This window comes from Sander lucioperca, chromosome 18, assembly GCF_008315115.2.
Source record: "Sander lucioperca isolate FBNREF2018 chromosome 18, SLUC_FBN_1.2, whole genome shotgun sequence".
Lineage (NCBI taxonomy): Eukaryota > Metazoa > Chordata > Actinopteri > Perciformes > Percidae > Sander > Sander lucioperca.
The window spans coordinates 18872800-18892988 of record NC_050190.1 but is presented as its reverse complement, the minus strand read 5'-3'; the positions used below and the strand labels follow the sequence as shown (position 1 = coordinate 18892988).

The 20189-nt window shown below is 41.1% G+C and overlaps 1 protein-coding gene and 1 long non-coding RNA gene across 3 annotated transcripts; one reads left to right on the top strand and one right to left on the bottom strand.

Annotated features, from left to right (window-relative positions):
- The first annotated feature begins 642 nt into the window (after window positions 1-642).
- On the top strand, window positions 643-20046 carry si:dkey-16j16.4. 2 transcript variants are annotated; one of them, XM_031321211.2, is made up of 5 exons: window positions 646-1231; window positions 9402-9483; window positions 9689-10203; window positions 15315-15368; window positions 18747-20046. In XM_031321211.2, the coding sequence occupies exons 1-5, from the start codon at window positions 1163-1165 to the stop codon at window positions 18870-18872; spliced, it is 846 nt and encodes a 281-aa protein (XP_031177071.1). In that variant the 5' UTR covers window positions 646-1162; the 3' UTR covers window positions 18873-20046. The 2 variants fall into 2 exon arrangements, with proteins under 2 accessions (XP_035850320.1, XP_031177071.1); XM_035994427.1 differs by lacking the exons at window positions 15315-15368; window positions 18747-20046 and adding an exon at window positions 11295-11683 and having other exon boundaries at window positions 643-1231.
- LOC116065669 lies at window positions 15260-18857 on the bottom strand. The gene is made up of 2 exons (XR_004108786.2): window positions 18723-18857; window positions 15260-15735 (listed from the first exon to the last, which is right to left on the bottom strand). It is a non-coding gene; the product is annotated as an uncharacterized LOC116065669 (long non-coding RNA).
- Window positions 20047-20189: the final 143 nt, after the last annotated feature.

Genomic DNA, 20189 nt, shown 5'->3' with positions numbered 1-20189 from the left:
GCTGTCTTTGATGCAAGATAATTGTGAAAATCTACACAATTTGTTTTATGTTCAGTTTATATCACAAGCTCATAATGAAGTGGTGGAAAATAACCAAGAGCAAATATAAGGTATAGTACTTTACTTGAGTATGCAAACTGATAGTGGGAAATATTGTCATTTTGTCTCCACAGTTGATTGGACAGCTACAGTTAGGAATTAGGATTTTACATACAAAACGTATGATGACCTTATATAATGGGATGCATTGATTAAACGCACCATTAGTATATAAAATATTTCATTTATATAATAAAACATTTGCTCCACCTCAACCAAATCCAAAAGCAAAACACTACTTACACACATATACACGGGCCATTTCCCTGCATTGAAGACTTTTGATACATTAAGTAGGCCTACATTTATTATTAATAATAATTGATCAAAAGCAAGGGCTGGCTTATCAAATTACACATATTTGTCTGCTGAAGACTGATTTATATTTATTGCATTTAAATTATTATCCTGAAATAAGGAGAAAATAAACAGACGATAATGTGGCTTTAACTCTCAGCCCTCCTCCTCAAGAGAAAATATGACATCACTCAGCAGTACAGCCAATCAGAGGGCAATACGCTCAAGCTGGAGGAGCACTCAGTGTTCGTGCAGCTGGTGTGCATTTGGTTGTGTGTATGTGTGTGAGTGAGTGTGCGTGTGTGCGTGTCTGAATGCCAACAAGTTGATATTATTTTTAATTTTCCAAACATCTTTGAATTAAGCTCCGGGAGTAAGCCGGGGCTACGGCGAGTGAGGCATCTTTCAAAACCGCCTGAGGAAAAGAAAAATACTTTCCACAACAACGGAGACACTCATGAACCTGAAAATAACAAGTTTGCTACGTAAAGCCTTTGAAAACAAGCCACATCTAACGTTACGCAGTTCAACGAATTTCGGTGTATTATTTCTTTCGACACGAGCTAACTTGAAGCTAGTGTGCACTGCAATTGCTCACGCTGTTGTTTTTTGTGGTTGGCAGTTTGCAGTCTAATGGTAGTCCCGTGTGCCTTCTTTTAAATGTGTACAGTCGCTCATGTCTGAGTTAATGAAGTTGTAGTAACCGTCACAGCAACAGTAATAAAACGTAATAGCAAGGAATAAGCCATAAGCTACTCAGAAGAAAATGCTAAAGACGCTGACGAAGAAGCTAAGAAGACATTCACTCAATGAGATACATCCTTTCCAACTGAAGGTAAGTTTACAGAGTAACGTAATACTATGGGAATACTGTTAATGTAACATTTTTTAAATTCACATGCTGTAGTTGTCAGTACATACCGCACAGTACAGTAACGTTACAGCTAAAATGAAAGGAATACGATTGTTTGTGAAAAGCGTACTTTACTTTTGTCTTGAGACTTGTTCATTTAGACATATTGAGCTCAGCCTGCAACCTTGCTTGAACGTGGTAGTTGAGCCCTTTCCCTTTCTCTTTCACACACACACACACACACACACACACACACACACACACACACACACACACACACACACACACACACAGTCACATACACCATGAGACAGACAACTGACTGTACAGCTTCTGCCACCCTGTGTGTTCCCATATTTAAGCATGTGTTGTTTGGAGGTATTTTCTGCTTCTAAGCACCTCAACCTATTCATTACAATGTTAGAAGTAATTTACTCTTCATTGCTTACATGACCAAGCCAGATGTTTACAAGAAGAAACCGGAGATCCACACTGCTACACAAACACATAAGCGAACGTGGCATGTCAACAAACTCTCCCACTCACAGATCATTGACTCATAAATTGTAATATGGCTGTTTGACATTTGAGAAAGTAAGTCACCCCAGATCACTCATTTTCCAGACTTCTTTAAAAGAGAATAATCTGTTGAAGTGTCACATTCATACCTGTGAAACTAGTCTAGGTTCTTCATCTATAAATAGAGGGGCTATAGTTTCCAGGTGGAAATAGCTGTGTGTGTGGTGGGCAAGGGGATAGCAATGGAAGCCTATTCAAATGTATACAAAGACTAGTAAAAAGAAACATTTGAGAAAATTTTCTTTTCGTTGTGGGCTATAATTGTCCCGACAGCTACATCTTTACCCTCCAATTTTCCACTGCAGAATCCATGTAAGTGCTCCGCAATTGTTACTGCCCCGTTTGCATAATGCCTCTTTTTGGTGAGTAGAGGGTTGAATTGTATCCTGCATGGGTCACTAACTTACTCCATCCACAACAATACTGTGCGTCAACCAACTGTACAGTCGCATGGCAGCCATTTTGTGCCAAAGTGGCCCCTGTTCAAAGGGTTGGCTGAGGATAGAGGGGAAAGTGTGCCATCCCTGTTGTCTACTCTTGTTTGTGTTTGTTGCTCTGCTCAGTGACAAGGTTATTTTTGCTAAAAATGGTTAGTGTGCTGGTAAAAGGGAATTGTGAGTAGTGACTAGGCCTGTTGCTTGCTTACATCCTAGCCCGAGGCACAAGATTTCTTCAAGCTGAGCCTTGTATCTTTTAAACTGATATTCCGACTATTTACAAGGAATTCCAAATGGAAACAATCACGATTGTTAAATCAAAGTATGAAAACACAAAAAAAGTGACTCGTATATGATTTTCTTTTTTGCCAGTTGACTTTCTTTGTAAGTAGCCAGTGTGCCAGTTTTGAAACTAGTAAGAAACCTGGTTTGGAAGGCTCCAGAACTTGAATCCACACAGGTTAGGCCTTATGGATTGGAAAAGAGTCAGCCAGCATCAACCAGCAAATCACCTTTGAACGAAGGAAATTTAAAGGATCATTACAGTGTATTACAACTAGAGTCTTATTTTTGTAGCTGTGGCATTCATTGTAATCTGTAACTATAATATTGTACTCACCAAGTGAATTACTTAGATCTGAGAGCACGGCAACATCACTAAAATGAACTCAGAAAGTCTAAGCTGGGAGCTCTAAGCTTTTTACTGGCGGAATAGTACTCCTCATGGAGAGTAAAGGCATCTGGGGTGTGTCCCTTTTTAAAATGAATCATCAGCGTTGTCATGTGGTTAAAAGGCTCAAATAAGCAAACAATTAAAGGTGTAGTTTTTCATGTGTTTGTTTATTTGCAGATTCTCTGGTCTTGTGAATGTTAGCAAACTAAAGTTGGGTTGCATACTACTTTAAGTGTTTGCCCTGAGGAAACATTCTGCCATTGATTGAGCAGGTGTAAACCCTGTTGTAGTCTATGTTTTCATTATGGCTCAATATTGACATCCATAGTTTTGAAGATTTCAAAGATTAATAAAGTGACATTCGGATTCTGATGGATTTAGTTTGAGGATTTGTTGTAGCAACATTATTGTTTAATACTGTCAAGTTACTGGGAGTGTAACGGTACACAGAAGTCACATAGAGAAGTCATAGACAGTAGTGCAAGTGTCAAAGACAGACAAAATCCTCTTGCTGGGGGACATTTTGCCCACTGGCATCTTTGGTATTCTATTTTCATTATGAAAATAAGGCACATTTCTGTATTACACTGCAAAGCACTGAAAAAAAACTTCCCCAAAAAGCAGTAGGTCACATTAGCGTCTGTTATGCTATGAAATTGAAAATATGGTTTGCCTTTTCCTTGTCCCGGTGATCAGCACATCTGCGTGAAGCTTTAGCATGTTCAATGTGTTTCCATTCACATACCGTACGACGGTGGACCAACGGCCACATACCGTTAGGTTTTATACACAACTCCCTCTCCGTTGCTGTTGTAGCTAGTATGATTGACTTGCACACCAATCAGCTTGTTGTGCTAACCTCAGCAAATGTTGCTAAAGGTGTATCGGTTTGCACCGATCCAACTTTTTCAGTCCCGATACCTATCGATTCCTGGGCTTTGGGTATTGGCTGATATGGAGTACCAATCCAATACCAGTGTTTAATTAATAAGCTATATGCCTCACTGTGTGGAAGTGACTGGGGTCATTCTTTTATGTGTAAGGCAACATTGGGCTTGACTGAAACATTGCTTTCCTAACTTTGTTAAACAAAATTGAACAAATATGTAGATATTGTTGCAGAGGCTCAATAGTTACAGGTTGGCTGCTCTCAGTTACAACCGTGAAGTGCTCATCTGTTAGAATGAACACCCTATGCTCCTACAAAACTTGATGTAAATAATTAAGTCTGAGGCTGTTGAAGAATATGCTGCACTTTATTGTGTGTGTGTGGTTCTGAAAGGTAAACAATACAATGTAGCTATTACAACAACTAATAATACATGCAATAGCATTCATTCAATAGCTGCAGATCTTTTGATAGCTTAGGCTACAGCTTGGCTACAACACACAAGCTACAAACTAACATGAAAGTGAAAGTATTCTAGTCACAGTGGGCTAATATAACCTAGGAATTCATACCATTCAGGAAAACTGTATGCATTTTTGGCAACAAAATATACATAAGTTACAAACAGTAAGAAACTGTCCTACGAGATTGTTCGGAACCATTTGCAGTGATAAAAGACACATTTTCCACCGTTATTCATTTACACTGTGATTACAGAATCATAACAATAAAAACAATGTATCCGGTAAATAAACATTTCAACTTGCATTCCCCTGAACGCACACATGGGAATGTAAACGGTGGATCAACTGTGAAATGGAACAGCACATCGATAGATCGGCCCCATTGTCACGATCCAGCTGTTTGATTTAGTATCGCCTCGATATCAGTATCGGATCGAAAAAGAACGGCGAAAAGTTTCCAGGTGGAACTTGCACTTGTGAAATTTGGCTCCACATTACGTGCATCAATCTACAGGTTACTATTCTGCGTGTGGCTGCGTGCTCTGGAGACCTTGACCCCCGGACCGTGACGTTCCGCACAAATACACAAACCGTTATAGCCATTCAAGTCTGAGCCCTACTCAGATAATGTTGGAGTTTGAAATCTGCTGCAGTGCTTACTGGACGATCGAGGGCTGATTGACCATTTCAGGAAATTAGGCTAGCCAGTTTTTGTCCCTTAGGCCTTGTTACAGTACCTATCCTAGTAGCTTCCACTAATCAAGACTACTCATACTACACAATGAGGACGATCCACTGGAGTGTGAGGGAAAGAGAATCAACCATGTCTGACCCTGTGTAGTGTGTTTTCATGAGAGGGGGAATGGAGTGTGACAGTGTCCATGTCTGTGTGGAAGGACAGTGCAAAGTGGATGTGTGTGTGTACTTGGTGATGTGTGTACACTGTGACATTGCCATTGATCCAGCTTAGCAAGCTGCTCAGCGATGCAAGGGACTGACAAGGATTTCATTCAACTGTTCTTGACACACAAACACACAACTCTTTGTCTGTCTATGCATGTATGCACAAAAACAGTTTTTTATGCTTTATTCTTGCAGTCTCACTTTGCTTATGTGCCTAAGCTCTGAATCATATTGAGTAGTCTGCAATTACTTGCCTTAATAGACACTGGTGTAAGACTTTCATATAGATGAAAAATATGAGGCTGTGCATTTTTTCCTCAGAAATGAATGTTTATGTATTTTTGCAATCTTGATGTTGCACTTATTGCAATTTTTTAAATTAAATTAACCTGCCAAATTATAAGAACTGACATGCCATTTTGTATCCCTGACACTTTCTACACATTTATGAGTTATTTTGAGAAAGTTGTGCACAGAAACTCATACCACAGTTGATATGCTTTAATGCAGGCAGAGATGTGCAAATATGTTAAGGACTGAACTGTGTATTGCATTGCATCATTGATAATCATATCAACTTCAAAGATCATAAACACATTGGTCAGGTCTCAGACCTCTACATGGATTTCTTCCGTACTGCAAAACTTTGTGGAGAAAAAGATGGCAAGAGCTTGAGGATGCTTGTCATGCAGGCCCATGTTGTTCTCATGGCTGATAGCAGTCCAAATCCTCACCTCAAACACAATATGAACACTTGTCATGCAAGTAGCAGTGGAGCTAAATTTAGTAGTTGGACAAGATGATGAAAAACACCACCAGTGATTGACTTGAAGATAATATTTGAATGATGTAGCCTAATCACAGTTTAAAAATGTTTTTTTTAAAGCTATTACAGAGATACTTCTAGTACACTAATGTGGAAGCAGCACAGAGGCTCATTTAGCTTTTAAAATGTCATTTTCACACTTGTTTTCAGCCTAACTTGTCTCCAGCTCCACGGTTTGTTTTCATTGTGAATGTGATGCTAAGGACTAATAAGCGTGTGGGGACGGGTGTGACTGGGGTTGGTCCTGATTGAACATTGGTTTGGGATGTGATTGTGCGCTTCATGTTAACGTGTGCTTTTTCCTTTTGCATACAGTTCCTTATCTCGTTGCAATACTGTACAGTACTGTTCGTCTTGTGAGGTGCTAGCTTACAAGAGTTGAGTGTTTGGGAAAAAAACTTCTGGAAAGGCAGTATCAATGCTTAGCAGCGGGAATTGTAATATGAGGCAGCCTATCCAGGTTGGAGTGGTGCAATCCAGGCTTAACCAAAGTATTATACAGGAGCTAGAAAAAAGAATGAACAACTGGAAGCACCAAGAAACAGAAGTAGAACAAATTTATATTTTTATAAATTTGTTTGTCCTATAAAGTGCATTGTCATCAAATGCATCAAGCACGTTTACCTCCAGATGCTAATCCAAACTACTCTTGTTTCATTTGTGATGATAAAATGCAGACTACAACTAAACTATTGTGCATCAGTGTAGCTGCTTATTTACTTTTCAATAATCGCGTATGTTGTGTTATTTTAAAAACACCATATTTTGGAGCTGGGATGATTCAATTCAATTCAATTTTATTTATAGTATCAAATCATAACAAGAGTTATCTCGAGACACTTTACAGATAGAGTAGGTCTAGACCAAACTCTGTAGTTTACGAAGCCCCAACTATTACAGTGGTTGCCTCAAGAGCAAGCATTAGCAGTAGCTATTGCGACAGTGGCAAGGAGAAACTCCCTTTTTTGTTAGGAAGAAACCTTGGACAGACCCAGACTCTTGGTAGGCGCTGTCTGACGGCACCAGTTGGGGGATGATAGTGCTACAGTAGAGTTTAACGGTGAAATTCCTTTTCTTCTGGGAAAGCACTGTCATCCGGTCCAACCATAAACTAAACGTCAGTTAAGCAGAGTCTAGTATTTGTTGTAGCTAGCTCTATGCCAACGCAATAACCCTATCAGATGTGGTTAACTGAAAAACACATGCACGTTTTTTTGCTCTCTCTCACACTCAATCTGCACGAATCCTGCCATTTGTAAGAACAGTTACATTCTGATATCAGATAACTGTGAGAAGGCAAGGCAAGATTTGCATAGTTCAATGTTTTATGGTTACTTGACACTGACCTGCTTTGCAAAAATAGTGATTTCTCAGATTGTACTAGTTTTTTAAGCAGCGATTAGTGTTACAGTGATAATAGTGTATCTGTGCTTTTGTGACAGAGACTGAAACACATAAAAAAGTATTGTACAAGTGAGCTACACATGTGCTACGTTTTTGTTGTTCTCTGATCCATCAACAACCTCTGAGACTTTCCCTAAGGGGGAAGAAAGGCCAAATTGTTACTGTCAGCTTATATTTGCATCTAGTTGCACATACAATGATTGCTCTGTGGAGAAACTTCAGAATCCTTAGGTTACTTACTCTGTAGCTTTAAAAGGTAAACTATGTAGGGAAAAAGAGTCATTCTAATCATCGATTCAATTCATTTTGATGATCTCACTGAGTGTGAACACTGAATTGAATGTCTCAGACTAAACTCATTTCTCTTCTGAATAAAATTATGTAAGACAAGAAGTTTATGAACCACCACCGTCACTTCATTCTTAGTATCCTGCAGCAGTAAGTTTTAATAGGATTTCAGCTGTTTCATGGATGCTGCCCAACAATAATTCACTGGAGTGTACAGTGTAGCTGAAACCCTGAGCCAGCCACTTGCCAAAATACATTTCCTTCCCACAGTTATTCCTCAGTGTAATTTTCCTACAGAGTTTATGATGTGATGCTAGCATCTAGACTCCTCGAGAGCCAAGGTTTTTTTTTGTCTTGTACACTGGCTCTGTAACTGTTCACTTAGAATCTGTCCCACAGCTCGTGTACCATTAAAAAGCAAGAAGGCTACACTCAGAATAAAATACAAATATATTTAACAACAGTGTCAACACTGTGATCTTACCATGAAACATTGGTCTACATTCATATCCTTAATCTGCTATTTGATACCTTGAAATTTAGTATTCAGTACTATGCTGGACCATCAGACTGTATGGGATGACTATTTGCAGTGTTTTACCATTTCTTATGTTTTGTTTTTTTGGTATCTATTTTGATGTGAGAAATCATGCCATGTCATGTCTAGTTACAAATCATAAAAAAGTAGTAAATTAAGGAAACCACACATCTGAGCTACAGTAGAGTTAGTGATGATAGGAAATGTTTTTTTTTACATTTTTAATACACAGTAATGTGACAGGTGGCATTTTGATTTCACTCAAATACACAGTGAACATTATACACACAACATGAATTGAATATTGTCTTCCCTCATTGGGCTCTAAGGCCAAGGCTCCTTTCTCCATTTTCCCTCTTTCAGAACGAAAGAATGTGTGTGTGTGTGTGTGTGTGGAGTAGAAGGGAGCACACTGTATGTTTGTGTGGATGTATGTGTGTAAGCGTACACGCGCACAAGCGCAGATGGCAGCTGCTCAGCGAGGCCTCGGAGTGGTAATTACTGAGTGTGAGGCGCATTACTTAACTCATAGAGTTGCAGTCTGCAGGGTATCTGTATTGTTTGTATTGTTGCTTCTCGTGTAGACAAGGAATTGATTTTAAAGGGACATACTGGTTCAGGTTGTGTGAAAAGAAAGTAGCCTGAATGTAACTTGGACAGAACCGTAACTCAACGTTTGTGACATAAAGCATCTATACCGTATGTAGTGCAACTGTAGAAATTACCACACAACAATTGGATTAAGAAAATTTTCGACAAAAATGTAGACCGTGTTTTTGTTTTCTTTGGAAGCCCATTACAGTAAATGTTTGTGTCTGTGTTGCTGGTAAGTGGTCTGTTTTTGTGGCCAACAAAGATTGCAAAAAATTGCAAAATGACTCCAAAGGTCGAACTCCAAATTAGGATTTGGTCTTATTTAAATCATTGTAATGCTTAAGGTTTTGCTCTTTAATTATTTTTGACGTTGTTAGTTAGATACCTACATTTAAAACCCTCGATAGTTGATCTGCGTGGGGCAAATTTTGATTTAAAAAAAGGGAAAAGATGGACATTTTTGGAATGTTCTTTACAAACTTTTACCAATGTAACGGTTTGGTTTTTGAGGTGTTACCTTATTTGACCTACAGTGTAACTTCAATCCTATTTTCCAGATTTCGTACCATGGCAGTGGAGAGGGAGGGGAGAGTGATGATTCAGAGGGGGAGAACCAGGAGCTTGCACAGATTGACAGAGGTAAGTGCCCTCTGCCAACCAAATCTTTTTTTTTACTTTAAAAAAAAAAGAATAGTTACAGAGCTAAGAGATCACTTACTGATTCACGCATTATAATAAGATGTTCCAAGTCAACAGATAATATGGCATTATAGAGCATCTGCATTCTATTGCAGCCATCTCTCCACCTTCTCCTTTGACATTTTGTGTTTATCTACTCCTCTAGAGAGGCGGAGAAATTGTGCCCTCACACCCTTGGCGACCAGCCAGCAGCACAACCAGGGTCCCCTCTCTCCAGCCCGGTTACGACGCCTTCGCCTCCTTTTAGATGCTAATCTGGATCGCCACTCTTCAGAGGAAGAGCTGGAGCGAATCAGCTGCGGCGACAACAGGAAGTGGGTGTCTGCGTGTCCCCAGCGCCACAGTGATCACCACAGCAGCGCCTCCAGTGATGAGGAGGTGCGGGACCTCTGTGGCTGCGGGTCGCCGGCTGCTTCTGCCAGGCCCCTGGTTGAGCCGAGTGCTTGCCTGGCTGCCTCCCCCAGCCCTGTACTCTTCAGCTCCAGTCCACCACGTAGCCTCAAGCCACCCCCCCTGCGCTTTCAGCTGCAGGTGGTGCAGCCAGTGGCGCGGCCCATCATTTTGACCCACTTTGACCAGTCAGCACCTTATAGAAAATATCGGCACAGTTACGCCGGGGAGCCGGGGAGGCCCAGTCTGGATCTGGAGAAAATGCAACAGGTTAGTAGTCCAAGCTATAGTTAGATACTTCATGACTTTTTTTTTTTTTTTTTACTAGCACCAACCTCTGCCCAAAATCTCGACTTGGTAAGATATCTTACAACGTAGTTGGCAGATTTCCATGATCTATGCTGAGAACTTTTAAATTGTTATAGTCCGCACTATTGCGAAGGGTCCAAGCAAAATCATCACTAAGTTGTTTGTTCCATCCAACTCTTTAGACCAGGGGTATAATGAACAATGCAGTGGGTAGGGGCTGTTAGCTTGGCTTAAAACACAGTCTACAGTCAAATTATTACATAATATATTGTTAACATATTAATAGGTAAAATGTAAAAGTTAAACTCCTATATAAATAGATATTTGAATAATTACATATTTTTACCAAAATGATATATTTAAAGAATCAAAACTGTAAGTACTCAATGCCCACTATATATTTTCATCTGTTACACATTATTATACATTACCCAACAAGGTGGTGTGGTTTAGCCAGATTCATTTTCTGCTCCCAAGTACTTGAAAGCACTCACAGGATGCCATTCATATCTAAAAATCCATTTCACTTTCTTAGCAATACAATTCACACACATTGTTTTTGACCAAATACCTCTATCAATATTGCGCCAATATTGTAGCGTTCACTATTGGTTCTTTTACAAAATACTTACAAAATGAGATTTTTGAGAAATAATCATTAGTAATGTGGATATAATTAGTAAGTGGGTGAAGGCAAATAATAGAAGACCTAGAACAGTCTGGTAAGTTCAGAAAATTACGGCACTTTGTGTTTCAAACCAGGAAAAGACAACACTTATGTGTTATCGGAAATCTAAGAGGATGTCTAGTGTTATATCACGATATTGATACATTTATCATAGTGTATTCCACTGAAAATGTGAAAAGTACCAAACAGCAGATGAGCCTTACACTACCCCCCCCCTTGTGAACAACTCAAACAGTGATTTGAGAACAGGCTGAGGATTTGGTCCAAAAATACAGTGATGTATCACTAATACTACTAACCAGCTACGCTACACACACATGGCCACACAAATGTGCACGCTTGCACGAGCAAACAAAGTCCATAGACGGACGCGCGCCACCACGGTGGTCTGGCTGGAGAGGGATGAAGGAGAGGGAGGCACGGATGGCAGATGTCCGCCCTCGTTTCTCACAAAGGCTGGCAAGCGAGGGGAAACGATGAAGGGGTGGAGGCAGAAGGAGAGGATTAAATACACAACAGAAAAACGACAGCCACTAATGAGTCATGGAGAAGCTGGTCCACTAATCATTAAAATCCAATAGACTTGTTGGCCCACACCGTGGATGGGAAAGGGTGTGTGTGTGTTTGCAGAGATAGAAACTGCAGGTTTCAGGGGTCCATATGTCCATTGGGTTTTTAGAGGGAAAGAACAGATGATGAGAGACAGCGGGCAGCAATAAGATGGGTGAAGAGAAAAGAAGAGGAAGAGTGTGTGTGTGTGTGTGTGTGTGTGTGTGTGTGTGCGCGTGCGCGCTTGTTTTACTATATTCGTGGGGTCCAAAAACCGGGGAATACAGTATACTTGTGGGGTCTGCACAGCCTTGTGGGGCCCAAAATGCTGGACCCCACAAGGTTAAAGGGCTGTTTGAGGGTTAAGACTTGGTTTTAGGATTAGGGTTAGAATTAGGTTATGGTTAGGGTGAGGGTAAGGGTTAAGGTTAGGCATTTAGTTGTGATGGTTAAGGTTAGGGTAAGGGGCTAGGGAATGCATTATGTCAATGACGGGTCCCCGTGTGCGCGTGTGTGTCTGTCTGGGGGTCTGCGGTACGCCACGGTCTATCATCCTGCCTGTCTGCATGTGTGCATCCTCCTGTCTGGGTTTCTTGCTGTATCAATGTGTGTCTGTTGCCACACTGTGAGTGTGTCTGTATGTGTGAGAGTGTGTGCACACTCAGTCAAGTGGAATGGGAGGTGGTGCAGGGAATACAATAGGGGGCCTACAGAGGTAGCTAGCAGAAGCAGCTCCAGTCTCCCATTAACCCTTTAGCTGGACAACTTCCAGTCAAGTCTTCCTCAACTTCTACACCGTCACCATGTAGTTTCTTTCACATATGCTGTTCTGGAGTTTAAACCTAAGAAAGAAAGCTGACTGAGCTAGTTCCTTAGAAAAAGCAATTTAAAGGTGCCAAAACACAGGGGAATTCTGTGTTATATGTCTGGAAGGTAGAGGGGGAGTACACAACTGCTATCTAGGATGGATTGTCAAACATAAAATAACATTTTAGATCAGTTTTATTATTTACTTTTGGAACCTCATATGAGAAGCATTTTGTTATACTGTATATGAATTAGTAAAGAGGATTGATGAAAACATTGGGGGAATTGTATTTGTTACATAACGTCTCCATGTGCTAACTAACATGGAGATGAATCATTTTCAGATTTAACTGTTACCTATTTTATTGGGAGAATGTTGAAACAATGTCAAAGTCCAATTGTGGTTCCCTAATTCTTTGGACACTACTTATCCAGGACTACCTAAGGCCAGTGATTGGCAAGCGAGGCTACCTGGCCCCGGTGTGAATAACGTTAGCTTGAGCCTTACGCCGCCTTCGCACTGGCAATTGAAATCAGCTCCGTGATACGCAACGCGCCCCCAGTGGACGTCGTACTACACCGCTGAAAGCGTCGGAAGCGAGTAGAACGCGGTTAAAATGCTGACAGCTAAACGGTGTAGTGTGACTGTATTTCATTGTAGAGGATTCCAACAGCGGGACGTACAACAGTCTGCCGCTAATGCTGTGAGCTAAAAGACACAAACTAGCACTGGTCACTGCAGACGGGACTAAATGTTGCGTTTACTCGTAAACTGGTAAACCTCATGGTGCATTCAAATTTATTGTAAAATACCCTTTTCTCATCTGTTTTTGTCTTTTAACAGCAATTCACTGGTGAAAGAAGTAATTATATTCAAAAGTTATTGTTATTGATAAATTGTTCCGATCTGTGAGTTTTGTGATCCGTTGCACCTCTATTTGTGAGGGATGGGAAATTATATTATCTCATTGTTTCATCATTAAAATGTGTGGTATCGTTACATAAGAAATTAATTGCTCCAAATATAGGCAGTTTAAAACATGGCAACCGTATTATGAGATATGAGACGATGTAAATATTAAGATATAAACATAGTTATATTATAGCTTTCCCTGGGGATTAGCCCAGATAAAGTAAGCCAAAGCAACACTATTTGCTTAGCAGGTTTCATACACGACATGGAAATTCTAATTATTTACATAAGTCATTGAAATTGAAATAACACCAGAATAAATTATATAAATTATATTATGTCCAAACGTCACACAGACAAAATTTTTTAAATCAACCCCCTCCCCCCTAAAACAATCCTAAAGATAAATTAGGCTACTCTTTTTATTTTTCATGAATAACCACGTGCGTGCATGTGTTTTTGTGTGTGTGGTTTAAGGCTCTGACACACCAACTCGACGGCCGACCGTCGGCAGAAAAGGCAGTCGGACTGACTGCCTCCCCGAGTTGGCCCAAAAAGTGCCTCGGAACACACCGAAGCAACGCCGACTTGAGCGTACGTTCTGCGCGTACGCAAGACGTAATAAGTCTCCATAACAGCAGGCGGCGCTAATCTGTATTGTCGCCCAAAAAATGAAAGCCGGCAGCTGATTGGACGAACACGTCACGTGGGTGTGGCTTCTCCGGAATTTCAAAGCCGATCATAATGGCGGCTCGTTCGGAATACGATCTCGTATTTTATGAAAATAGTTCACCGAAATGTGTTTCTGAAAACATTTTAAGCGAGAAATAGTCTGTCTTCATTTCAGATTGACAAAGGTCAGTTTAAAAGATTTTCGTCAGATTTTGAGAGACTCTAGTCACACTCATCCCACTCGTCATTTCCGGGTTAGCACTCCACCAATCAGATTGGTCATTGAGTCCGACTGCCCGTCTTCCGATTCAACATGTCAAATCAGCCCAAATGAAGGCCGACGGCTCCTCCGACTGACGACGGCACGGAACACACCGAACAGACTTGAGTCACCGACCTCGCCAGGCTGTCTGACGGCCGATTATCGGGTTGGTGTGTCAGGGCCTTTAGGAGGAGGGTGGTGTTGGGTGGACAGAATGATTCTACTGCAGTCAGAGTGATGGATGTGTAGGACGAAAAGAGAGAAGGTCAAAAATGATCAACCATTATCATTTTGATATTGGGTGAGATAATGTAGGCTCATTGAAGGTTTGTAGTAAATTAGCGAAAACATTAAGACAGATTTATGGTCCTTAAAGTGCTCATATTTTTTATGATTGAACAAAACAGTCAACAGTCAATACAAATATATCTTTCAATTCAATTAAATGTTCAATTAAATACAAAGTACAGATTTCCATTTTTTTTAAATTCCTGTTCAAGCAGCTTGCACCCACATGGACTGTAATCCCATTGATAAAAAAGTTAAGTAAAAGAGCTGGCAGGAGGTGAGCATGAGGGCAAGTGCACACCAGCTCTCTCCTACATCACACCAACAGCAGGAGTCTTGTGTTTCCATTCTTTCCAGTGCTCCCTTCCCCCTTAGAATCTACCTCCCCTACTCAAGACAATTCGATGATTGTGTGGTCCCTCCACCCCCACTGTTTTTTTTTTTTTTTTTGAGAATAGTGGAGCTGCGTGGACATGGAGGGGAGTTGGAGACAGGATATTGCATAAGCGTCATCCACCCACTCTTTAGTTTAGTGAGACAGCTGGATTTGCCTCACTTACTTGATCATCCTCATTGTTAACTGACAGCCAATACACAGTTCAAATCATGCTGTTTTATTGTAAAGATTACTGTTCAAATAATGTAGTAGTATGCTTGATGAAATCAACATTCACATGCACTTAAACCTAGCGTAACTTTATTCAGGCAGCTGTACTAATGTTAACATTTTTAGGTTCAGGGTAAAACAGTTTATCGAATTGTACAAAGTGTGCAGGTTTTACACCGTTTTGGGATTGTCATGGATGTACATAAAAGATGCTGCTAACGTTTGTTTTTAGTTGAGAACTGTATGCTCTTCCATGGCCGTCATTGTGCATTCTTGTTCTCCACAGAAAATGCTGCTGAAAAAGAACTGTGGAGGGAAAACACGGACTATAAAGATTCGAGTGAGTGCCATTTTTATTCAACTTAGTTTCCACACACACACACACACACACACACACACACACACACACACACACACACAGCTTTTCCTTTTATGCAGACCCATAATTGGCAATCCAGATCAAGGTGTCCATTACAGCAGTGATGAGGTTGCGAGGTTGCTCAGCCCCCGTGAACAGCCCGGCCTGTCTTGTCGCCAGCACCTTGATGTCCATCCAACTGCATACTGGGACAGCATCTGGCAACAGCGTTTGTTCCCATGCCCTGCTAGCAACAGAGCAATGCCTGAGACGTCTGAAAATCTGATAGCATTGTCAGGATCCTTTTGCAAACAGCACCCAGCTAAAACGCTGTTTACTGCAGTGATACCTAAGACAAAGACGCAGACAAGAAAAATGTGCTCTTTTTTTTGTTTGATCTCTTGATCTCAACAACCTTTAATATCTGAGCTTTCCACTTATCCCATTAGTGGTCTTAGAAGTGCACGTTTACTCGCCTAAATAGCTTTGTAAACACAAAGGTATTTTCCCAAGATTGTGTCCCGACTGATCTTTCTGTAAAGTGGCTTTCCAAAACACAACCTCCAATAATCATCCCCCAACTGAGCACTGCAACTGTCTATGGGTTGATTTTGTTTGTAGTGGGTTAAGGGAAGCATGTTGGAGAGTCGACTGGAACAAGCCTGGGCATCTTGGCACAGAGCAGGGTACTCCAGAAGGATGCGCAGTGTGGTGAGAAAAGTGACGTTATTATCACGTTGTGTGGGTTAGTGTCAATGGAACCTTATCACACTTGTTTATGTACACATACACCAACTGTAACATCATCTAGGGTTGCTCTAATCCTCCATTTTGAAGTATGGATGAGCAATACAAAATGTTAAAACTGATCTTTGAGAGTGTTTAAGGAAGAACAAATAAGTGTCGCTGAGAGATGGAGCTGAGGAGGAGGAAGAGGAGGTGGAGTGTTGTCGGTTCCCTTGTGGTGTATTTCCAGGGATGAAGTCATTTTCCATTTATAGCCTGGCCGGCTGCTATCTGTTTAGCTCCACTGATACATAGAGATATTGCTCATTATCCTCCGTTCTCGCTGGTGTAGTTGGTAGTGTTATTTTCCCTGTCAGTGACGTCTGTGGGCTTTGGGTATGTTCCAGTTAATAGATTTTTCTTGAAGTGAGTACACAGGGAGTCTTTGGACTGATGAGCCATTTGGAGGCTTGCGTTGACTCTTTCTACCCTTTGTACAACTGTGCACAGTGATCAACCCCATCTATATCTTTTCGCCGCTGTTTTCTTTCACCTACCTCTGTCTACCTCTCGTTCCCTCTTTTATCTGTCAACCCTGGGCTTCCTGGCCAGGATCCAGAAGAGACACTGGATCTGGATGGGGCCCCAGCTTTGAGACTGGATTCAAGCATGGGAGTAGTTACAGGAGTTGAGGAGGTCGATGGTCGTGGTTGTGTGTGTGTTTTAAGAGGGGGGGTTCATGTAGAAGCATTAGGAAAACATAGCTTTGGCAGCCACTGCTGCTGCTTAGGCCTTCCCTCTCTAGGGGTTGGAGGTGAATAGGAGAGTGGGGTTATGAGAGCTTCCCAGGCTGCAGCAGGCAAGAGTGATGGCGTCTGATTTCAGCCACCGTAAAGAATGGGCAGAGAGGAAGGCGAAGATTGATTGAGGTGAGGGGAAATGGTGCAGAGAGTGGAGGGGAAAACTAAACTGAAGGGAAATGGGCTGCATACCCCTTTGATTTTTTTGATTGAGGTAAACTACATGGCTTGGATGTGATGTAAAGGAATTTTTGGTCTTAGCATTAGGGCAAACAGATGTTTAAGGAACAGTCTGACATTTTGGGAAATACGCTTTTTTGCTTTCTTGCAGAGAGTTGGATGAGAAGATTAATACAACTCTCTACAGCAGTCGGTTAGCTTAGCCAAAGATTCACCGAGCAGACATATTTTGTTCACGGTGGAAATTATGAGAGGATAAAATACCATAGGGCACTTATGAAATATTCTAGAAAACATCAATGGAAACATCTGTTGTTATACACAAATACGTATTGGATCAGACTATGTATGGACAGATATACAATTTTAAAGGACTCTTATTTGGATCAGGAGCAACATGATCAGGATGATCAGGGCATCCCTTCTTTAGCCCTTTGACTTTCTCACTTCTATCACTTCTATCACCTCACACAAGGCCCCCCCCCCCCCAAGTGAGATATTGCTGGTGTTTTAACTCAGCTTTTAAGCTGCTGCTTTTGATGTCTGTACAAAAAGAGGGCCTTGTACATTTAGGGCCTTTGTTTGACCCATCTGGGCCCTAAATGTCCATCATACTGCAGATGTGGCCACAGGACAACTCTGTGGGGATTGCTAACGTGGATAGGGAGCCATCCTGACACACACACACACACACACACACACACACACACACACACACACACAGAGTTGGATTGACTCTACCATATGGTGAACGTCTTAATACAGTTCACATCTATGAAGTTTACTATAACTTGTTCTTGGGCTACGATTAGTTTTTCCACCTCTCTCTTTTGGCCTGTTTATATAAACATTGGTTGGTAAAACAGCTCTAAGTGGTATTGGGAATTGTTGTCGCGTTACTGTGGCTCAGTTGTCAATACTGAATCCCTTAAGATGTTGGCTGAAGTCATAGCAACACCTGTAGTCTCACACGCACTGTTAATGGGGTTATTTCACATGCATTGTTGTCACTGGGTATTTTCCAGAATCAGTTACAGGGATGCATCTGTCTCAGTTATCAGAGAGGTGTTCGGTTGACAATAAGAATATACAGCTATCTTTATAAACACAAACACACTGAAGTCTTTCCGTAGACTTTCCACAGCTTCTAATTACAGTGAATCTGTCTCAAGGTCCTAATCTTTTTCAGTCCACCTTCTCACAACCCCTTTCAGCAGGCTCTAGAGAAAGTGCTGCCTCACTGCCAAATCCAACAAAGTCATTTCCTGTAGGGAGGAAAAAGACCAGGGCTAAATTTAGACAGAGGACTTGTAGAGCCACAAAAAGCAAGGTTCTGCTCGGTGAGTGGAAAAGCATTTATGTCACTGAACCTGCAGAGTGAATGAAAAAAAATCTGTGTGAAAATGTTCTAATAAGCTGCAGTCATTTTCCCATCACTGCTGGTTTGGTTTTCAGTCACTTTTCTCACAGTCTTACGACACAGCCACACATTTATGCTGCAAAAAGAAAAACAAATATCACTATTGAAATGAAATGACACACTGTAACTGACCGACAATACCATAACTAAAGTACAGCAGGTAATCCATGCCATTTCCAAACATCTTCTTCTGACAGGTTTGTTTCTCACCATGACGTCTCTCTCTGTCCTCAGAATCTGACAGGCAGCCGTCCTCCACCCAGGTACACCTACGATCCCTCCATCTTTGCCTTCCGCTCCTTGAGTACAGTGCCCCCCTGCAGCCCCCTGACACCGTCCGAGGATCCTCCCTGCTCATAAGGAAATCCATCCACCGCCAGATAATCCTCTCCCCCCCCGCTCTCTTCATTCCCAGCAGGCTGCTTTTTTCGTGGCTTCTGAATTGAGACCAAGGAGTGACTGTTAATGGAACTGACCGCTAGAAAGACGTTTGTTCGCTCAAACTATTGCACACTCAGGTAATCCTACCCTGTAACACGTCACGTCACTTTGATCGTTGTTCGCCACATGTTCGCCACATGAAATCAACAGGAACATTTTGGGATTAAAATGGCCTACACAACATTTCTAAGGATATTTCAGGTATTGCATATGTGAAGCTGTCTGAAAAGATCCTGTGATTGGAGGAAGAACGATCAAGAAACACACATGGACTGTGGACCAGAGGTGGTACAAAGGGACAAGGCCAACCGTTTTGAAACCTGAATTTAGTTCTGGGTTGGATCAATATTCAAGGGAAATAATGCATGTAAGACAATCGAATGATTCCAAGGTTTCTTCCTTTGATGTGATGACTGGACATCTTGCAAGGTTCTTTGTAACTTTATATAGTAAACATGGCGAGGTGAGTCATCTGATATCTTATTGAGATAATTCTATACAGTGGTCACATTCGTCCGTCTTAAAAATACTACTTCTTTGGATGTGTTTTTGAATATGCAGGTCGTGACAAGCTATAACAAACATGTATGACATGTATGTAGTATAATTGTCAACCTTTGACGATGTACGTTTCTTCATGAATTTGTCACTTTTAGTCCAGGTCAGAGTTAAGTACTTGTATCCTCTTTTCTTGCATGGATTCCACTGTTGTTGCAGAAAGAGAGGTATGTGGAAATAAGGAAGTATGAGAATAGTTTGCTGCACATTTTGCAAATGTAATTGGTGCTGTGTCATGCATAGCCTACTTGTAGTGTGCCATGTTTATCCAATATTGTACCTCATTACTTTCTAGGTAGAAGAGGACCACTGGTATATCTAAGACATCCCAGTGTTTTCTAAATATCTCTTAATGCCTTGAAATCACATTCCTGTTGTATTGAATGAAACTTGAGGTAGTTCCAGAAATGAGCTGATCAATTGATTTAACACGTCACCACTGTAACTAAGATTCCGCCGAAGTGAATGTAACATTGTGACATGTTTTCGTCCATTGTTGCACAAAATGAATCAATAAATGCCCTGTGGCCTCTTGTTTAGGACCCTTTTTTGGATCAATATACAATACATAGTGATAAAGGGAAAACCTCAACAACTGAGTGGTAATAATATGACTGATGTGTTAAGACAGCACTGTCCGTCCCCAATCATCAAAATACCTTTCTTTGCCAAGAAGCA

Bases quoted from the DNA above. Each gene is read 5' to 3' on its own strand.
- si:dkey-16j16.4 (XM_031321211.2), top strand. From the start codon at position 1,163: ATGCTAAAGACGCTGACGAAGAAGCTAAGAAGACATTCACTCAATGAG. The intron at 9,484-9,688 runs GTAAGTGCCCTC...CTACTCCTCTAG, and splicing joins GCTTGCACAGATTGACAGAG to AGAGGCGGAGAAATTGTGCC. The intron at 15,369-18,746 runs GTGAGTGCCATT...CTCTGTCCTCAG, and splicing joins CACGGACTATAAAGATTCGA to AATCTGACAGGCAGCCGTCC.